At 35.0% G+C, this 20,458-nt stretch overlaps 5 protein-coding genes across 7 annotated transcripts in view; 3 read left to right on the top strand and 2 right to left on the bottom strand.

Moving 5' to 3' along the window:
- The window catches only part of LOC126376222 (coronin-1C-A), a 37,589-nt gene extending 32,217 nt beyond the window's left edge, over positions 1-5,372 (top strand). For all 3 annotated transcript variants that reach the window (XM_050023483.1, XM_050023482.1, XM_050023484.1), the window contains one exon: positions 1,438-5,372. The gene's annotated coding sequence lies outside the window, so the exon portion shown is untranslated. The remainder of the gene's footprint in view (positions 1-1,437) is intronic.
- A 1,756-nt stretch (positions 5,373-7,128) lies between these two features.
- Positions 7,129-11,090, bottom strand: LOC126376221 (probable ATP-dependent RNA helicase DDX55 homolog). The gene is made up of 6 exons (XM_050023481.1): positions 10,717-11,090; positions 10,359-10,553; positions 9,648-10,126; positions 9,132-9,372; positions 8,274-8,621; positions 7,129-7,379 (listed from the first exon to the last, which is right to left on the bottom strand). The coding sequence occupies exons 1-6, from the start codon at positions 11,011-11,013 to the stop codon at positions 7,143-7,145; spliced, it is 1,797 nt and encodes a 598-aa protein (XP_049879438.1). The 5' UTR covers positions 11,014-11,090; the 3' UTR covers positions 7,129-7,142.
- A 948-nt stretch (positions 11,091-12,038) lies between these two features.
- Positions 12,039-13,115, top strand: LOC126376319 (transmembrane protein 134). Its single transcript, XM_050023648.1, has 2 exons — positions 12,039-12,296; positions 12,713-13,115. The coding sequence occupies exons 1-2, from the start codon at positions 12,145-12,147 to the stop codon at positions 13,053-13,055; spliced, it is 495 nt and encodes a 164-aa protein (XP_049879605.1). The 5' UTR covers positions 12,039-12,144; the 3' UTR covers positions 13,056-13,115.
- A 2,370-nt stretch (positions 13,116-15,485) lies between these two features.
- On the bottom strand, positions 15,486-16,097 carry LOC126376320 (translation machinery-associated protein 16 homolog). The gene has a single exon (XM_050023649.1). It carries the CDS (start codon positions 15,985-15,987, stop codon positions 15,499-15,501), a length of 489 nt encoding a protein of 162 aa, XP_049879606.1. The 5' UTR covers positions 15,988-16,097; the 3' UTR covers positions 15,486-15,498.
- Positions 16,098-16,426: 329 nt separating this feature from the next.
- On the top strand, positions 16,427-20,213 carry LOC126376199 (RNA polymerase II-associated protein 1). The gene has a single exon (XM_050023440.1). It carries the CDS (start codon positions 16,569-16,571, stop codon positions 20,169-20,171), a length of 3,603 nt encoding a protein of 1,200 aa, XP_049879397.1. The 5' UTR covers positions 16,427-16,568; the 3' UTR covers positions 20,172-20,213.
- The last annotated feature ends 245 nt before the right edge of the window (positions 20,214-20,458 follow it).

A 20,458-nucleotide genomic window follows, 5' to 3' on the forward strand; every position in this document is an offset into this window, starting at 1 on the left:
CTGGTAAAGTAGTATTTCCCGCAAATCCCACCCGCCGGTCGCCCAGAACCAGGCTCCCTCCATTCCATCGGCAGTGCCGCCCCTGTCGCCCTTGATCAGTCGAGGCTCTCCTTGACTGGCCTCCCTGCCGCCCAGGATCAGCCGACGAGGGGCCAGCAATCAGCCCGCCGTGCTCCGATTCCTCAACAATCGCATCCACATCAACTGCAATACCCCCTCCACAATCAGAAAAAACATCCAAATCCCCCAACAACGGCTGAAAATTTGGATCAATCACGCCACCATCATCGTCCTCCAATCCGTCCCCCTCACGGGAAATACCACTTTACCAGCTAATTTACTCGAGTTTGATACACCAATTAATTGGTGTAGCTGGTAAAGTAGTATTTCCCGCAAATCCCACCCGCCGGTCGCCCAGAACCAGGCTCCCTCCCTTCCATCGGCAGTGCCGCCCCTGTCGCCCTTAATCAGTCGAGGCTCCCCTTGACTGGCCTCCCTGCTGCCCAGGATCAGCCGACGAGGGGCCAGCAATCAGCCCGCCGTGCTCCGATTCCTCAACAATCGCATCCACATCAACTCCAATACCCCCTCCACAATCAGAAAAAACATCCAAATCCCCCAACAACGGCTGAAAATTTGGATCAATCACGCCACCATCATCGTCCTCCAATCCGTCCCCGCTACCATACTGGTGCAATATGTCAAACATGTCATCATCCCGCAGTGAATGCGACTCCATTCCGAAACAACACGAGACAATCCTTTACGAACACCCACACACTCCAGTTCCCCAAAACCTCCGTCGCCACTCAATGTAACAGAAATGTCACAAACATACAAAGTTCCGTTTTTCACACAAAAAACAAAAATATGCTCTGATAACAGTATATGAAACAAATTATACACTTACCCGTAGAATTCGGCGAAAACAAAACAATTTTACACACGTTTAATATTTTTTTATGAATTTCAAACTTTCAGCGCGGTTACACTTGTCACTTTTACCGACGTACGAAATTCAAACTCGATAAAGTGAATAAATTACGCCATCTATGATTTTTGTTTGATACTAAATGTTCGGTGTGGTCTGTTACAACACAGTAACACTGATTTAAATGAACTTATATTATTTAGCGTACATATTAGAGGGACGGATGAGGTATGTTACAGGAATGTCACAAGAGCCTATAAAGGGTTAAGAGCCACGGTCTTGTCGGTGTTGCCTTCTCCATGCTACTTTTTTAGGGAAAAATAGGGCAGTGGTTTCCCTCTTGCCTTCCGGCAATATCTGTAAACCACTCTATGTATCTGTTATGTAACGAATAATTGTTAAACTCCTCGAACGGTATTCACTATTTGCCCGACAAATGGGGAGCGCAAAGTGTCACCCGTAATATAGTAAATACCTATTATAGTAATGTATGATTTCTATTATAGAAACGGACTCGAGAAGATTTTATAACCGGCAGGACCCCGCATCGTCGACGGAACTTTTAGGAAATATAAAAATCTTAAGTACTCTATTGAATATACAAAATGGCGCTAGTTGATATTGTTTCTCAACCCTAAATCAATTCAATTTTATCATTAGTTTTCTCGCTTACGAAAACGTACGATTATTAATTATATAAAAAGTTATAAGAACAGGAGCTCCTAAAAAGGCCACATTAAAGCAAATCATCTAAAAAGTAAGTGCACGCAATATCAATAAATGTCAAATAGCAATATTGCTTTTTAAGATGAATTGCTTCAATGTGGCCCTACTAACCATCCTGTATTTATTCGGTGTGGCAATTATTCTTTCAACCAATTGCATCAATAAGAAGATTATAAAGTTTGTGATTGGTCCAAATATAAGCAAAATGGCGCCGACATCTTTTTATTCTTTCTATTACCATACTTGAAATTGAATTGGTTCCAATTTATAGAACGCGCTTAAGATACTAATTTTAAGTAAATATAATAATATATTTAAATGTGGAAATTTATTCATCGCTATTATAAGATTTTCTATTGTTAACGAGTTCAGAAACAATATCAATGCAAAACATATATTACAATGGAAAATCATTACATTAATTAAGGAAACAGGATTTGATGAAAAAATAAACTAAAACGAACAAATTACCTGTATGACAGAGGGAAATTCATTGTATTATTTCCTTTAAAAATAAACGCCATATTTTTTTATTTTTTTTTAATTTAATGGCCTGGTTGTACGACCTTTGAGGCAAGTCATTTTGGGTAATCAAGAGTGAACCATTTACGAACTCTTTTTATGATCAAAAGGTATTAAATGTTTTAATGGAAAAGTGATTTGACAATAACAATTACAATAAAAAGGCCAGTTACAAATGCTAAATAATGTTTTGATATTTCATTGTTACACTCGCGTCAAATTATGTAATATTTATTTTATATTTTAAATAGATTTTTGTAAATATTATAATAGAATTGAAGTGATACGCAGAATACGTGCCTTAATTTCACTAAATATCGCATTACTTTATGACGTTGTCACAAATATTATTATAAAAATATGTATACACGACTATTGACAATATTGGTGATGTATATTTTTGCATTTAGTGTTCAGGAGTTAGAGCTCATTCTCGTATTAACATCATTTTAGTCTATATTTTCAGCAGTCGGCTTGAAACTTTTAAATTTGCCATCTAAAATATACTTACTTGAAATCTGTAATTTAAAACAATATAAACTTGATAAAATGAAGTAAAAAGCAAATTATTATACGAGTTAGTTAATGGAAAAATAAGTACATAATGAAAATAGATATATGAGATAAAAATAAAAAAATATCAATAAAAACAACACCAGCTTATTATAAATAGAATACCTCTTCCCTCGCACTACATTGAGGTAGAGCGCCCAAAACGCTGGCAGCATTTCCCCTCTGAACTGCCAGGCCTATGGAAAAATTGTTTTTAAAAAATATCTGAATATCATAAATTATACTTTATGTTACAGTGAATTAATATTTTCTCGTCGACTGCACTTTTTTACAATAAACCATTTTAAGAAACCATTATGAATTCTCACAAAATGCTTATTTCCCATCACTATCTCTTAGAGCTGTAAGCAGAACTCTTATGCTATGAAATAGTAATTTATTTTGATTTGTGTATCGCGTTTAATAGGTTTAAAGTTAGTGGGCAGATGATACTTTTGTGTGGTTTTGAAGTTATTATGAGGAATTCATCATTAACTATCACTACAGTTTTAGAAATAAAGGCCTTTTCCCACACAGACGGTTCGGACATTTTCGGTTCGGCATTTTAAAATCACGAAATATTGAAAATCTATAGTATATTAGGGCTGCAATAGCCACAATGAAGCCTACTACCTACTTTAGGCATCATATTCGAGCGTGATACTAAAAACACACAAAAGTGACACCATGCTACACGTTTTTATGATTAGATGTAAATTTTCTTCAAATTACAATAAAGAAGCAAGTAGATAAACAGGTTATACGTCCCACTGATGGGCACAGGCCTCCCCTCAATCAACCAGAGGGCGTATGTGGCGTAATGTGCGCCTTATAATGAGTTTTTGAAGAAAGTTTCGTCTATAAATTAAGTTAGGCTTAAGAGTCCAGTGACTTGGTGCTTATGTTAATATTCTTTAATACCTACTGTAAGGCGTTACGCTTCTAAACGTTTGCTGGCTCAATGCATTATTAATTTTATAACTACTATTACTTTATTCTGTCTAGTTTTGGGAGTCCGTTGTTTTGTCATAGCAAAATCTACGGAACTTTTGACAAAGGTATCTAAGATTAAGAGAGTAGCAGAGACAATAAGAGATTGCTATGACAGAATGACAGACAGCTACTAAGTTTCTAGAGATTTTTATTATTACGATTTGTAATCTTATGAACGCAAGTCTCATGGTCCAATTAACGAAACTCAAGTGACTAAGTCTTTATTATTGTAGTTAAAAATACTAAATGTTTTATTACTAAAATTCATTATATGAACTTTCAGTACATTAATTTTGAAAAAAAAATTAAAATGTTTGTTTTGACAGCTAGTCATGTCATAAATGAAATTGTAAGTTGACAGGTCACGCTGTCCCGTTCTAGACAGCAAGTATTATAGTTTAAATTATAGTATTATTATGATGATTATATTTTTTTTCTAATTTTAAGATGGCGTAATTTTAGGTGTTCGATTTTTAAGATCATGACAAGGCAATGTATGGATTTTTGTAAAGATGTATGAAAATGCTTGTTTTACCTCGTGAGGGTTTGTGTAAATTATTATTTTCCTCTTTTGTATGTGAAGCTTCGATTTTGTATTGTTTTCGAGTTTTTATATGCGTTTTAACAGTGTCCTGTGTAAAGAGAAATAACGAAATGTAGTAGTCACGTAATACTGTACATTATGACATGTGACAATAAATAAAGCGATGCATTGCGTAGACGTACATCATCTGCAGGCGACTAATAACTTTGTGCACTTAGTATTACGATTAAATACCGGTTTCTAGTGAGAGTTATAGTTGACTAAAAATGTGTACGCCTCCGGCTACATATTTGACGTTATATAATTGTAATAGTGTTCTGACCATCGCTTGAAGCGCTTTCCTACTAAATATAATGTGTTGTTAAATATCAATGTGGATAAACATGTGCAAAGGACTGTCGAGACTGTGGTGGATTCTCTTTTTCTACTTGTTCATGCGATCTAATCATTAACGTGTTACAAATTTTATATCAGTTTTACGTCCCACGCTCACAGTCCAATATTCACATCTATGTAAATATCTACTCCCTTTCGTTAGAAAACTTGTCAAAGCTGAAAATAGTAAAATAATTAACGCACAATATTGAGTATAATTATAAGCATAAAATGGTTTTTGTCCTGTTACTGTACTGGTGCTAATAAATTTAGGCGATGTGCCAAAAAGATTGTGCTATTGTATCGTTAGGTATTCCCCATAATATGTACTAGTATTTACAAAAATATTTGTCGAAATTAGAGATGCCTTATATTACGAGCATGTACTCATAGAAGGGTTGAATCGTATTCATAATCTTCGACTCGGCTCGAACTACAAAGCCATATTACATTGATAAATTAGTTTGAATTGCGCAATTAAGCCGAGAATATTTGTTCGGTTTCGGCTGCACCAAAATGCCGAGCCGAATGTATGTGAAGCGACCCTAAGTTTCATTAGTAACATGCTATATACGAAATATTGGTCTGTAATTATACGTTAAAACTGAAATTTGTCATTATAATATACGATAATAGCTGTTAAGTGCCTTGTTGTGTTAATAAATACTCAGATCAAATGTTGCAATTACGAAAGTTGAGCTGAAATAAATGTCTATTTTACTATTTTCATTGCTGGTTTTATTTTCAATTCCTCGAACACAAGGTGTGCCACAACTGTCAGCACCTCTTCGCACTTCACTATGCTTCTGTTTCAGTGAGTGAGTCAGTGACCTTACACTTTTATATAGACAGGGTGATAGTGACATCGTAACGGATACTGAGGGGGATGATTCAGCTCATTATTCTGAGTTGATATCAAGTGGAATTTTCCATCGCCCAGGCCCAGAAGTTCACGTTCAAAATTAAAAATTAGATAGGCTTGCAATCTTTGAGGGCTTATTACTTAGTTTTTTGCCACGTTTTTATTATTCATTGCGGACCCACCATACCACTAGCCCTACCCCTGGTGGTAGGGTGGGTCCCAAACCATACCACCATAATGATGTGACAAAGTACTCGTATGGTTATTTATCTATGATTATTGTTTCCGCAACTATTATTATCTATTTGTTGCAATAATGTAAGTCTTATCATGCAATTCAAGTTCAATATTCCTTTCATCATCCCAGCACCTACATTAAATATACACTGGCTGACATTAAATGAGTCCGCCAATGTGAAAAACTCCTTTCAAAAAGTTTATAAACTACATCGAAACGTTTTGGTTGAAAATACATTCCCCTGTAGTATTTAGCGTTTTCGGTGAGCGCCATCGAACAACCAACGTTTTAGAATCATTTCATTCGAAAATAAATAAATTACTTAACAAGAATACTGTGACATTAATGCGTTTACTGAATGTATTACATAAGATTCATGATGCAAATATGGTACCTAAAAAACGGCGAATAAACCAAATTATCAACGACGATTTTATAATTGATGTACAAATGCAATTAGTCAACAAAGAAATTACCATTGGTCATGCATTGGACAAATTGCGTACATAATATTTTTTTTATTCTGTTCCTTTTTAATTTTTAATGTGTATTAATAGCGGTGTATCCATTTTAGTTTATTTGCTGTAAATAATAATAAGTGTATGTATATGTCAAAACTTTTGTTTTAATAATGTTTTAATTTTTAATAACAACACTATTACTTGATGGCATGATGGTGGTATGGTTTGGGACCCACCCTACTACCAGGGGTAGGGCTAGTGGTATGGTGGGTCCGCAATGTTTTTATTTTAGTCTTAACATGCCTAAAAGCTAGTCTGCCTAGTACTAAAATATTTTTGAACTAGAAGTTCAAAAAACCCACTTGTGTTGTGATGGTGTGGGCTGCTTAGTTTACCTACCAAGCAAACCCTGGTGTTAGTGTTCTTTCATGAACCGCCTTTCGGCCGCTGACATGGTTCATGTTATGACGACCACTACCATCAGAGATAGTAATGACCGGGACCACCTACGTAGGCTGATAGGTAAGTAACTATTTATTTATTTTCTAGTTTTCAGTGCACATAAAACCGTTTAACTTAAAAGTTTTTTTACCGATTTTTTTATTTTATCTTTGATTTGACTGTTGTTATTTTTTCACCTAGCGGTACACATCCTTATGCATGGTTATGAAATAAAATAAAAGAATTATTAAAAAAGGGATAGCGACAAAATGATGAATTCTGAAGTAAGGTAGAAAATCTAGAAAAAGGTACAAAATGGGTCATATCTCGTAAACCGTAAATAATCGCTGAACATACATGGGGTGTTTCTGTTAGCTAATGAGCCCCTCTAATTTTGAACGTGAACTTCTGGCCCACCTGTATACTGTTTAGCGCCAATCGCCCTTATACACACTGGAGAATGCACAAAATTAAACCCGTCAATGATTTTCGTAAATTTATTTTTCTAAATCGAATTGCTGATCAAATTGTTCTTGCGTAATCTTTCTTTTTTTTAACTTCTTCATTAGAGCCACGTCTTTAGCGAGTTCGTCCAATTCCTCCTGTGTCACTGCTTTCCTCTTTTTTCCTTTCTTTCCATCTGCATTATTCTGTTTTGATTCCTTTCTCTTCTTCTTCCGTAGTTTTTTATCTTCTTTGTTTTGCTTTGCGTTTTCCCATGGTGTTGTTTGTACCTGCAAAAGGTAAATATGTCAAAAATATGTTATGATTAAAAGCACATCTTGAATCTAAGAAGAGCTTTATTGCATCAACTAATTGATGAAACCTAAAGAAATAGTCTTCAAAAAAATAACTACTTTATAATTGTGTTATTTCTGTCAGATAATTAGTCTGGCGATTCAGAGGGGTAATGCTGCCAGCCTGTTGGGCACCTTGCCTCGATGTGACGCATTGGAGGAAGTGTTTTATTTATAAGATGTGTTTGTTATGTTTTTAATTGTTTGAATAAATAATAATTTTGGTGGGCTTTATAGTTGTTGTGAAAACAAAATTTCATGTTACACCAAATACAAGTAATTCTTGCAAAATCATTAGATTTCGGATTATACAGGGTGTTAGTGACATCGTAACGAATACTCAGGGGGATGATTCAGGCCATGATTCTGAGTTAATATCAAGTGGAATTTTTCGTCGCAAAATTCATGATTTTTTTTTATTATTTTCAATTATATACTTTTGCGATGAAAAATTCCACTTGATATTAACTCAGAATAATCAGCTGAATCATTCCCCTCAGTATTAGTTACGATGTCACTTACACCCCACACAAGTACATACGGTAGCCATACAAGTAGGTATGGGTGTTAGTGACACCGTAACGAATACTGAGGGGGATGATTCAGACCATGATTCTGAGTTGATATCAAGTGGAATTTTCAGTCAGAATTTTCCTGAAAATTTTTGTGTTTTTTTTTAATTATTTTCAATTCCACTTTTGCGACGGAAAATTCCACTTGATATCATCTCAGAATCATGGCCTCAATCACCCCTCAAAGTTTTCGTTACGATGTCACTAACACCCTGTATACATTACACACACATTTTTTATTCTCCGAAAAATAACTCACCATCTTCTTTTTCTTCTTTGATGGCCAGACCCCTGTCTTCTTATACTCTTCCAACTTTTGCAATCTACTTTGTTCCTTCTGTTTATCACTGTATGGTATACTATTAAAATCTATTTCTTCTTTTGGACCTATGAACTGTAGCTTATGTTCTGGTTTTATTTCAGGCATTAGCGGTAGCTTTAGAAGGCCGTAGCTGGTGGCGATATGGCCCAATGGTAGTTCTTTTAGTTGTAAGAGAAGATTGCATTCGTGTTTAGAGTATGCTCGCATGTGAGAGACGAATGCTCGCTGTCCTTTGTCGAATATAGCTCTGTCCCTCTTTTGTTGGTTATGAAGTATTGCAAGTACCTAGAAAATGAGGTTGATATTTAGTTGCGCTTGACGAGGGATTAATTCGGAAAAATGGAACAGAAAATGTTCTAATATAGGCTTAAAGTCCCAGCTGCTTCACCAACTTAAAAAAATACATTTATAAGACCTCAATCCACTATTTGGTCTAGTTATTTTGTAAATGCATATCATTCAAAATGTATGAGTGTTCGATCAATGCTACAAATTTTGAAAAGGGCCTGTTAAACTATGTTTACGCCCAATCCTCACTGTTGATAATGTCAGAAAACAGTTATTAATAACAAATAATTGGCATCATCAATTTTTTTATGCAGTTTCAATCTAAGCAACCCATTGCCATAACCTAAAAAAAATGCAGTTTCAACAATGAGGATCCTGGTGTGAAGGATATCAACTTTGTCTGATTCATTTGAACTCATATCTCTTATCATTCTCTTATTCTTGTCCACTGCAATCAGATATTCTATATAGATATATATTTATACAAACATAAACACTCTCTGTTACCTTATCTCTCAATTTCTCGCTGATCTTAATTTCATCCTTGGATTTCCGCCAATCTTTGAGCTCTACCATCTGGTTGGTCTTGATGAAGGGTATGTAGGTGTCCTCAGTGGGCAGTAGGGGCAGCAGTGAGCACCCAGCGGCTCCGCCCCGCGCCGTGCGCCCCACCCGATGTACCAGAGACGCAGGGTTCGTTGGAGGCTCCCACTGAAGTACCCACTCCACTTCTGGGATGTCAAGACCTCTGGAAATGGTGAATTTCAGAAGATTATAATTAAAAATTATTCCTAATTTGAATAAATTAAAAACAATATAATAATAAATTTTTGCTTACTATTATGTGTGAGATAAGAAAAAAATTTTCTTGGAGACATAATTACGACTCAAAATGTAATGAGTGACCAATAAATGAACAATGAATGGTTATGATTATTTTTATAATGAACATTGTATTGTAGTATTAGCATTCATATTAATAGTATATTAGTGATAGTATAAGTTAAAATAACTGCTTCTTACCTAGCCAACAAGTCGGTACACAACAGAATTGTATTGTCAGCTTCTCTAAACTTTTCCAGTATCTTGCTCCGTTTCTGTTTCATCTTGCCGTGAATAGCAAACACTTTTATATCGGGCAGGAACACTGGTAACACATCGGACCAGTAGTCCACACACGCACAAGTAGGCAGAAAGAACAACCCTTTTATCATCTTCCTGTTCCTTATAAAGTTCAGTAAGAAAAGAAACTTGTCTTGCGGTTCTACTATTACGTAGTAATTTTCCAATAGAAGCGGTGTACTTATTGTTGATTTCTCTTTAACACTGACTACTACGGGATTCCGTAGCCCGGCACGGACTAAGTCCTGAAGTTCTTTCGTCTGTGTGGCGGAGAAGAGGCCAGTTCGACGCTGTCTTGGCAGGTATTGTAGGATGGTGGTGAGAGTCGCGCTAAATCCGAGGTCGAGAAGGCGATCTGCTTCGTCTAGCACAAGGATGTCCTGAAAGAGATAAGATAAGAAATTGAGTCTTAGAGATTTTTAGAACCTTTCGTCAATTTTATTTTGTGCTTGTTCAGAACAATTTGACTACAGCTTTAGTCATTCAACAATATTCTGTTCTCAGTAGTGCATATTCTGTTCTCTCTTAAGGCAGAAGATTTCTTATATAAACTGTTCTTATTATTTTTACACATAGCTAAAAAAGTGATTGTCTAAACAAACCTCTACTCACCAATTCCTTAAGCCTTCCAGCCAGATTCAGTTGTTTCCTCTCAGCAAGCAGGTCTTGTAACCGTCCTGGAGTGCACACCGCAATGTGTGCTCCACGCTGCAGACTCTGTACGTCAGCCTCTATAGCTCGGCCGCCCACAAGCAAGGCCAACGTGACGTCAGACAACTCCGGTTCTTGAAGGAATAGTTCTATAACCTGTAACAAGGGTTATTATATTAAAAAAGAAATTGATAAGTATGTATGTAGCCAAAAACAAAGAAAATAGATAAGTATGTATGTCATCAACGTCACTACACGAAAACATTTTATTATAAAGGATTAGGCATACACTTTTTAATGAGACATGTAACAAAATCACCTTGAATATCTGCGTTGCCAGCTCCCTTGTCGGAGATATTATAACAGCATAAACAAAGTCTTTTCGTAACGGACTCTCCTTGGTCTTCTTCAATATCATCTCTAACATCGGCACCACAAATGCCAGGGTCTTCCCTGAACCTGTAACAGCCTCTGCAACCACATCTTTGCACGACAAAATAAGAGGGATTACTGCAGCTTGAATAGGTGTCATAGATTTAAAACCCTGCTTGCTAATGCAGCTCAAAACAGGCTTCGAAAGAGCAGGAACAACTTTAGACCAGTCTTTATTCACCATGTTGACTAATTACCACATTATTTACAATAAATAAAATAACAGCATTAACAGCACTTCACTTCGGCATCTTTGTCAATTTTGACATGGACACCAACACGTGTTTTTGACATTGACATTAGAAAGTGTTGCAAGGTCGCAAATCTGCTTGAAATTCGAATACGCTACTCTCCATCAAATTTACGAACTAAGAAGAAATGAACATAGTTTCAACGTGTTAAACGTGTATTCGATTTATAAAATACTGTTACGTTCGAAACATATATTCCAAATTTCCTTCAACAAAAATATTGCTTCTTTGAGTTTAGTTAGTCTGTGCAGTAAACATAAGAGCAAGACTTGTTCTTGTTTTTTCAATCGCATAAAGGTAGTTAAATATATAATATTGTTCAAATTTCTTTAAAAAATGTTTGTATATATATATGATAAAGTTCTTAATTACTTATTACATTTTTTAATTTAGTTTCAAATCTCAACCAAATCAATATTAGCGATGGGTCGTTATCGGTTTTTGAGATAACGTAACGTAAGCGTTATGTGATTTCCAATAACTAGTTTCTTAACTAGTGATTTTTATAACTAGTTATTTTCACAACGTTCTGAAGCAAACGTGATAATTGTAACGTAAAATCGTTTGGTTAGGTAGCAGTATAACTTAATTCTTCTTCACGCACACGTACGTTTTACATTACTCGTTTTACTCCTTTACGTTGTCAAAGCTATGTGTAAGGTGGTCAATGTAAAACGTCGTTTTCATCTTGTCATTACGAATATTGTAAAACCAGTGATTTTGCGTGAGTAGTGAAAGTAGCCAAACATCGACGCTATGCCTTAAACATAAGAGTGAATTCGATTTAACTTTATGGCGTTGTGATTAAAAGAGTTATTGAAGACTGATGCCTATTTCGATCGTTTAAATGGCGTTATGAATATCACTAGTTTTTGTTGTAGTGGAAAACGAGTGATCACTGTTCGAGCTCGTAACTGCATATATAACCAGTTATGGTTAATAACGCCCATCGCTAATCAATATGGCGCATGTTGATATGATAAATTGACAGCTGTGTTTTGTCTTTGTACGGAAATTGTAATGTTTCTTTTATATCTCCAGCTTAACAAGAAAAATATTTAACAATGACGAGGCCATTTGGTAATAACGATAAGCGTTTTTCAATCGACGATGCGTTCGAGGAAGAGACTGATGAAGCCATAAAAGTGTACGGTGCAACTGGTGATAGATCGCCTTTACAGAATAAATTTAAGAATGGGACGGAGTATTTGTCCAGGTATGGCTGATTTTATATATTTTTGACGGATACGTGTGGTTTAATTTGAATTATGTCGGTTCAAAAAGCGGTTTCTTTGTGTGCAATCGACATGATGTTCTTGACCTTTCGTGAGTCAGATATCCTTAGTGGGGCAAAAGGCATTTGAACTCATGAACACTGGCCGTTACTCGCGCCCCGCAGACCCACTTCCGCGCTGTAGTCTAGCTCTAATTGACCGATAATGTTTACTAATTGCTATGGTCCAAAGACCTGTACCTGTAAGTCATTGTTTTAGAAACTAGAAAGTTTGTTATTACATTGTGTTGAATGGATTCAACATTTACCGCGCGCTGCTGCATATTAATAACGCATGAATAATTCACTGCGTGTTATCTATTCAACCATAATCAATATTTCATTTAACTTGGTTGTAGCAAAACATACAAATGCACGGAAGACACAGCGTCGCGGGATTCGGACTCGCTTATACACGAGTATGTAGAAGCTACACAGTCCATGTATTGCTGGAACCACCCTAAGGTCCGGGAGAATTGGAAAACAGTATGTGCTGCTGTCGTGCTCCTCTTAGTGGGAGTAGGGCTTCTGGGCATGGGTGCCTTTGCTGTAGCTGAACCAGAAAACGGTCTTCAAGGTGCAGTATTCTTCGTAGCTGGTATGATATGTTTTGTCCCTGGTGCATATCACGTTGTGTACATTTGGCTAGCTGCCCGTGGGCAGAGAGGGTATGATTTCTACCACTTACCTTTGTTCACTTGATTTATCTAATTAAGTAAAGCTTACATTAAGTTTCTTAAGCTGTGGAGATGTAAATGAGAGAGTAAATTAAGTGAGGAGTATGAATATCATGTGGAAGAATGTTTGGGTGCTGTTCATGCTCTCTAAATATATTTAAAAAAGTAAAAAAGAAACCCTTTGGTTCAACATTTTTAGTACTTTAGAGGCAAAACACAGTTTCTAAATTAAAAGTAAAAATTAAAAAAATATTGAACATTGACTAAAGAAAAAAATGCATTGCCCATTCTGCTCTTTTTAAGTTCTGCTTACAATTAGGAATTAGAATGAAATTGTTAGTACCTTGAATTCTGTCCACTCTATGTAAGTAATTGACTAAAACTGCTATTCAAGATAATTATATGAAATCTTTAAAACTGTTAAATAACAATTAAAATTCTATTGACAAACAAAAGATATAAATAACAATGAAAAGTCAATATCTTGACAGGTGTAGAATAAAATGATAAAGCTTGTTTCATTGACATGAATACATTATTGATCATCATTCTTATAAATTAAATTACAAATACTTATTGAATTATTAGGCAATGAAAATGTTGAAGTGGAATAATTTTTTACTTTTTTATTGAACCACCCTTGTTTATGGATAATGAGATACATTTTCTATAATACCAACCTATATATATTTTAAACACAGTGTAATGACTTGTGACGAATTTTTCTTAATAAACATAATTTTAATAGACTATCAAAGTGCCTAGATAAGTAAATATAGTTAACTACTTGTTGTGTGTTCTATAATTCTTCAATGTCTTGCATAGGTACAAGAAGTAAATGTTTTCCTAAGAATAATAATTGTGATGTTCAGAACAATTTATTAGACTTACTTCTTGAGTCATTTAGTTAATATTATATTTGTGTAAATATATTTTTCAAGTAATATTTGAGACAATATAGTGACTGTCAGATTTTTTGCAGCTTGATTATACAAATTATTACTATATTTATTATTTATTTAGATCCTATAAAATTATTGGTTAACTTTTAAAGATAAAGTGTATTATTTAAATTTTATTATGTATGAATGTGTTCTGTGGTATAATGTAATTCTAGTGTAGGTGCATAATTCTCACGAATCAAACTTGTGTTGTAATATTGTTGTCCAATGATTTGTGGACAAGGTCTTGTACTATTGCCATCATCATATTGTGCATTTTTGTAATAATAATTATTATTATAAGTTAGTGTATGCCTTTGTTATGCAACGTCTTGGTAACTTTAGACCTATCAATCTTGCTAACAGAAAACAGCTGGTTACCAAAAAGTTTTTATCTATCATAATTTTATTTTGAATACTTGTTAACCTTTTAGATCTCATTATATTTTGAAAACAAATTGTAGGTGCCAGCTGTTGATACTTGTGAAAGTTCTTCAAATTAATACTACATTGGTGTCTATTCACCTTTAAGGACAGACACAAATTTAAACCTAATTTTAATTTGACAGTTCTTAAACTAGTGTCGTCCTTCATTTACAATAAATGCAAGACAAAGATAGAGCTAGTTTTAGTCCGGTGAAATTATTATTAGGTTGGTCATCCAAATTGGCACCAATGGTTCATTTATAAAGTCCTGTTAGATGTACCATCTTACCATTGATGAATTTGAGTTGTGAAAGCATTAAAGGTTACATACTGTACCTATATGACAGCTGCAATGTAGTGTAAACATAATAACAGCTAGCTAACTACAGAAAAAGAGGTAAATATTTGAGAGTGCAGTCATCAATGGCGAATGGGTACACTTTATAACATTTTGTAGTAAAAATCAACTAGTTAGTGCTAAATACGGTAATAAAAATGAAGATGTTGACTGTGCTAAACAATAGTGACATAAATCTACGTAGTTGTAAAACAATAAGACACATTATAAAGATTATATTCTATGTTTGTATTGCCTGTGTGACTTATAAAGTGATAACAATTGTATTTTCTGGTATTTTTCACACATGATTTTACGATTAAAAGGTGAAATATAGAGCATGACATGACAGCATACAAGAACATTATTTATTTAAACGTACCCATAGAATTAACTTGTGAGTTTTACGTTATGAATTAATTTTGTACATGATACGGCGGACTGATTTTTTTTATGTATAATATTGGAAATTTATTATAATTTTTAAGGGACTAGCATGATAGAATAAATTCAGAGTTTGCTGGCAGCTTGGTTTTTGGTGGTCCTGTCATTATTTCTATAATGTATCATTCTGTGGAAAGTTGTAAATACTTATTTAATAAAATAGTCAACTTAATTGGTATTTCATTTTTACCTAAACTATTGTTTGACCTTGCTATTATCAAACTGATACCTTGAACTCAGATAATTATCAATTGGTCTTATAATACCACAGGTATATCTAAGTAAATGGGCTTAGAAGACAAACAAGTGTGTAATGTTACCTATATTAAATGTTTTTTAGAAAATCTTCTCAACTTGAAATGCTGTAGATACCGCAGCTCTCCGTTCCAGGTCTTGAGCACCTCCATCTGCTGAGCGTCCATCAGGTCAGGCATCTCTATACCGCACGTGTCAAACTCCTCTAGTTCTCGCTTTTTTGTAATGTTTATTACATCTTCTCTGCTCGCATGCTGACGATTTTTCCTATGTCCTACAGAATTTTTCAACTGTATTTGTTCTAGTTCTTCATCAAACCGCGCCAAATATGTATTTATCAGTTCTAATACTTGTTCTGTAGCCAAAACACTACACCCCTCAGGTATTCTCTCTTTGAACCAGAGAATTTTCTCACCTGTTAGGTTTTGCTTGATGTGTGTGCCAAGTTTGTTTTGCTCTTTTCGCTCGTTTCTCTTCATTTTCTTAGCAAGTGATAAGGTTTTTCTGCTGTTAGGATGCTTTAAATTATCTAAACTTTTCTTTATTTTGGGCATTTTGCTTTTTAGTTAAGTATTATTGTAAATAATACGAATTTCGTAGCTCTACTCACGTGCTCGTGTTTACAAAAAGTACAGAATCTGACAGTGACAGCCGCCATATGATTTATCTGACAGGGACAACGCCATACAAAGTAATTGTTTTTCTTGTTGACGCGGGTTAAAGTAAGATAAAAAAGCGCACCATTTGGAATAAAGCTGCGTTCAAGATTACAATTTTGAGTTTCTATATCAAACTCTGTAAATAGAAACATTTTATTTTATTAGTCTGAATACTAAAATGAAAAATAGAGCTAATTATAATCCTTGTAATGAAAATTAGGTCGGAAATTTCTATAAATATATTAATTTCACTCAATAAAGTTTACATAATTAAGTAAAATTAAACTTGTTAATTGATTCTTTATAAACAGATGTCCAACTGTCAATGGTCAATACATAAACATAACCTCAATATACTTTATACTGATTTTTATGTAAAAAAATCTATTGTAAACTGTTAGTTTACCTGTGATGATAAAGTGTTCGTAGTTCTGGTACAATCTCGCATTGCAAATAACGTTTTATTTATATCCACTATGATCAGAAGACCAAAGCCAGGGGAAGGCGAAGAAGACATTCTTCGAATGCAAGAAGAATTTCTGCGAGAGAAAGAAAAAGATGGGAGCTACCAGCCAGCGGCTCAGGTGGTTAATTTACGGCCCCCGGAACCCAAGCACCAGGCTAGCACCAGCAAAACAGGTACGCGGAAACCTTCAAAGTATGCACAGTCTAAAGGACTTAAAAATCACTCTGAAAAAGTTATTATAAACCAAACAAGTACTGGCTCTGTCATGGGCGATGTCTTAGAGAAGAATTTAGAAGAAACGCCAAAAGAAAGTGAACCGGAAGTAGAAGATGACAAAGTCTACTATCCAAAGGTCCTACCATCACTATTAGGAAACATTATTGAGAAGAACTTAGATCAAATTGTTGATTTAAGTATCCCATTTCCATCTGAAGGGTTTCCAGTTGCCACAAAAAGAGATTTAAGTATCAGACCTGGTAAGAAAAGTATTGAAGCACAGGCAGCCAAGAAGATGAAGCAAGTGTCTTCAGAAATGGATATTGATGAACCTTCTTCTTCTCACCCTGCCAAGGACAACAACACATCTATGAATCTTCCAGAAAAAAGCTACCTTGTCACATCAAAGGATGCAGCAGACATTCATAATGACAATATAAAGATACTCAGTAAAATGACTGAAATAGAAATTTTGGAGGAGCAACAAAAACTGCTATCTTCTTTAGATCCAAAACTTGTAGCTTTTATAAAAGCCAGACGACAAGAAAATGTGGTAAAGGATGTTGCAGAAAAGATGGACACTACGGAATCTACACAGCTACCTGCAGTAGACCTAGTTCACAATGATAGTTTATGGGAAAATGATGTCCTCTCTCATCCTAATGTAGATAAGTGGCTTCATTGTGATTCTTTGGAAAAGGACAAATTAGAATGGATGAAAGGCATTGAAGAAAGCAAGAATTTAAAAGCAGACCAGCCTTACGAAGCGAGGTTTAATTTCAAGGGATATCTTCTGCCTTACTCTATGGAATATAATGAAGAGAACAAGACACTGTTTCATCACGGAAATGAACCACATAGACCTGGATATTCTCTTACAGAACTGATTGAATTATCTCGTTCATCAATCACTCAGCAGAGAGTAATGGCTCTGAATACAATAGCAGGTGTCCTAGAATATTACAGTGCAGGAATATACAAAGACATCATTGAAATCCCGTTGAGCAAAATGTTTTTTATTGTCAGAATTGCCATGGATGAAAATAAAGTAATCATTTTAGAGCCAGCATTGAAGGCAATGCGCAATATAATATTTAACAGAATAGACGAAGCAAGTCTCGACGCTTTAGTGGGTTTTGAAGAAGGATTCAAGCAGCCATGTTTAGAAAATGACAAGTCAGAAATTGCAGAGTTGGAGTCACAAGAATCTGAATTCAATGACTTTCATTTAGCAGAAATAGATATTATAACAGCACTATTAAGAACAGACATTTTACAGAGACTATACTACGTTTTAGAAACTGTGAGGCCAAGTTTTAACTGTGTTCAATATTCAGTGCAAATATTAACAAGATTAGCTAGGGATTCAGTTGAAACAGCGAAGAAAATTGTTGAGATGGATCATCTTATGGAGACAATAATGAAGCATTTTATTCCAACATCTAGCATCAATTTTGCATTCAGACCAGAAATTGTGTATAATGGAAAACCAGTACTTTCTGCTTTAAAGCTACTAAGAGTTCTGTCCTTGCAGTCTGAAGAAATTTGTAAATTGCTATCATCAAAATATGATATCTTCAAACCAATTTCAGAATATATCAGCTCTGGTGTAGATGGAACTTATGGCTTGCGAATTCAGATAGAAGCATTTTGCATTCTTTCCAACTTAGTCCATTATGGCGTTAGTATGTACAATGCTACGACATTGTGTCCTATTATAGAGACAACTATTTACAAACATGTGCGGGGGACTGATATTTACATTAACTCTTCTGTTATATCAGCCACACACGCAGCAGTGGTTTTGCAATCAGTTAGTAAGCTATTGGGTGATCGATCTATTTATTTGGATAGTTTCCAAAATTCGATTTTTTCCTTGATGCAGCAAGGAATCCCAAAGTGGTTGGCGCAGTTATCCCGATCTCAAAGCTTCACATGCGCACACTTGCGTCTACTTTGTGCTGCTTTAGATTGCTGCAGAACTATATTATTACGAACCATAAACTACCCAACAGAATTTTTAAATGATTCTTTAAAAAGCTTTGCAACTTCTCGAGGCTATAAAGAGGTCCTCAAGAATTTGGTATCGAGTTCAAATCTGCTGTCTGGGATTGAGAACAAAAATTTACACTTGACAACAAACTTGGTGACTCTTGGCAGCTCAGTAGTTGACTCAGCACAAAAAGTTTTGCCACTGCTGACAGTGACTTCACCTGTACCATTTCTAGCGTCACTTTTTAACCTTCTGAAATATGCAAATAAAGAAGTAGCTGGACTATTTTTGGAAAGTATAACTACTTACATGAATAAATTAGCAAGCACTATACCTAGCCTCACTGATAACTGGTTTACAAGAATAGAATCAGATCTAATTTTCCATATAGTGTACCTAGCTGATCAATGCGGGATTGAAGAAGTAAAAACAGATCTGGTATATGCAGTAGCAAGCAAACTTTGTTACATTTTAAGAATTGACAAAAAAGTCGAAGTAAATTATCTTTTCGACCAAGTTTTGTTCAACAAGGATTGGTTCACGGCAGAGCGTTTAATGAATCTTGTATCGCTTTCTGATGCAGATGGTTTATCGAAAGCTTCTGCAGAAAATATAAAGCAATGTTATCATAAAGTTATTAACTTGAATTATGAAGACACTGGCCCTAACATCGTATTACGCAAATGGCAAGAACCAATATTGCCAAGAGATTGGATTTATTTACCGATACTCTCTCTGTATAGTAAAAGTCAAGAAACTGAATCAACTCCTAAAGTTGTAGGAGAACACGCAAAGAAAGTGGCTGCATTGATTGCAGCGGAAAAAGAAATGATAATAAGCTGCAGTTTAGAGTGGATTTTGTTCAATGAACTTTGCTTCCCTGACCTACTAAATGACATCGATAAAACAGATAGATTCTGCCGCATCATGTGCGTATTTTTATGCGACAATTCTTTGTTCTTGGAACCGAAAATTAAGTTGCTTTTGCAAAAATGTACGCAGATGTTATTCAAGAAGAAAGCGGCGTTTAACTTCGACAAGCAGCTTGTGGGTTTGAATAATTTCCAAGATTTCTACACTCAGTTTCTGGAGCAGTTCCAGTCAGTTAGTTATGGTGATCACACTTTTGCCGCGTGTGTATTGGTACCATTAGCACAGAAACACAATGTAAAATGGAGAAAACTTTTGTGGTCTGAATACGCAGGATGCTTGAGGGCTCTTGATTGTCCGGAAGAATATTTATGCTACAATATGCAAGAGTATTTATGCCCAGAAGAAACTGATGAGTCCCTAATAAAGTCGTACGTCCAAGCACTCTCTGGTAACTTGTTAAGGCCCAATACAATAGCATACAGAATAGCGAAACATCATCTAGAAGCCTTTAAAAATCGTACAAATAAATAACAAACTTGTATAATCCTAGATGTATATAAGGTCTCACCTATAAGTACGTTTAAGTGAATTTGTTTAATTAAATTTTCTAGGCGATTTTGATTGCCTGCCTTGTATAAACAAAATAAAAATAAGTACCTATTATGTTAAATATTTTTTTTTATAAATGTACTTAATAAATATTATTTTTTTTATAATACGATCTTTATTGTTGAATAACCCAATGTGGTAGAGTCGAGGAACACAGAGAGGCCATACTTATTTGAATCACAGCTTAAATGTGCGACGCCCACATTCTG

This window comes from Pectinophora gossypiella, chromosome 20 (genome assembly GCF_024362695.1).
Source record: "Pectinophora gossypiella chromosome 20, ilPecGoss1.1, whole genome shotgun sequence".
Lineage (NCBI taxonomy): Eukaryota > Metazoa > Arthropoda > Insecta > Lepidoptera > Gelechiidae > Pectinophora > Pectinophora gossypiella.

What these genes read in the sequence shown, in the direction of transcription:
- LOC126376221 (XM_050023481.1), bottom strand. Translation starts at nt 11,013, where the DNA reads ATGGTGAATAAAGACTGGTCTAAAGTTGTTCCTGCTCTTTCGAAGCCT. An exon ending in CTGGAAGGCTTAAGGAATTG is followed by an intron (nt 10,127 to 10,358) that starts GTGAGTAGAGGT and finishes TATCTCTTTCAG; the next exon opens with GACATCCTTGTGCTAGACGA. An exon ending in TGTACCGACTTGTTGGCTAG is followed by an intron (nt 9,373 to 9,647) that starts GTAAGAAGCAGT and finishes CACCATTTCCAG; the next exon opens with AGGTCTTGACATCCCAGAAG.
- LOC126376319 (XM_050023648.1), top strand. Translation starts at nt 12,145, where the DNA reads ATGACGAGGCCATTTGGTAATAACGATAAGCGTTTTTCAATCGACGAT. An exon ending in GGGACGGAGTATTTGTCCAG is followed by an intron (nt 12,297 to 12,712) that starts GTATGGCTGATT and finishes ACTTGGTTGTAG; the next exon opens with CAAAACATACAAATGCACGG.
- LOC126376320 (XM_050023649.1), bottom strand. Translation starts at nt 15,987, where the DNA reads ATGCCCAAAATAAAGAAAAGTTTAGATAATTTAAAGCATCCTAACAGC.
- LOC126376199 (XM_050023440.1), top strand. Translation starts at nt 16,569, where the DNA reads ATGATCAGAAGACCAAAGCCAGGGGAAGGCGAAGAAGACATTCTTCGA.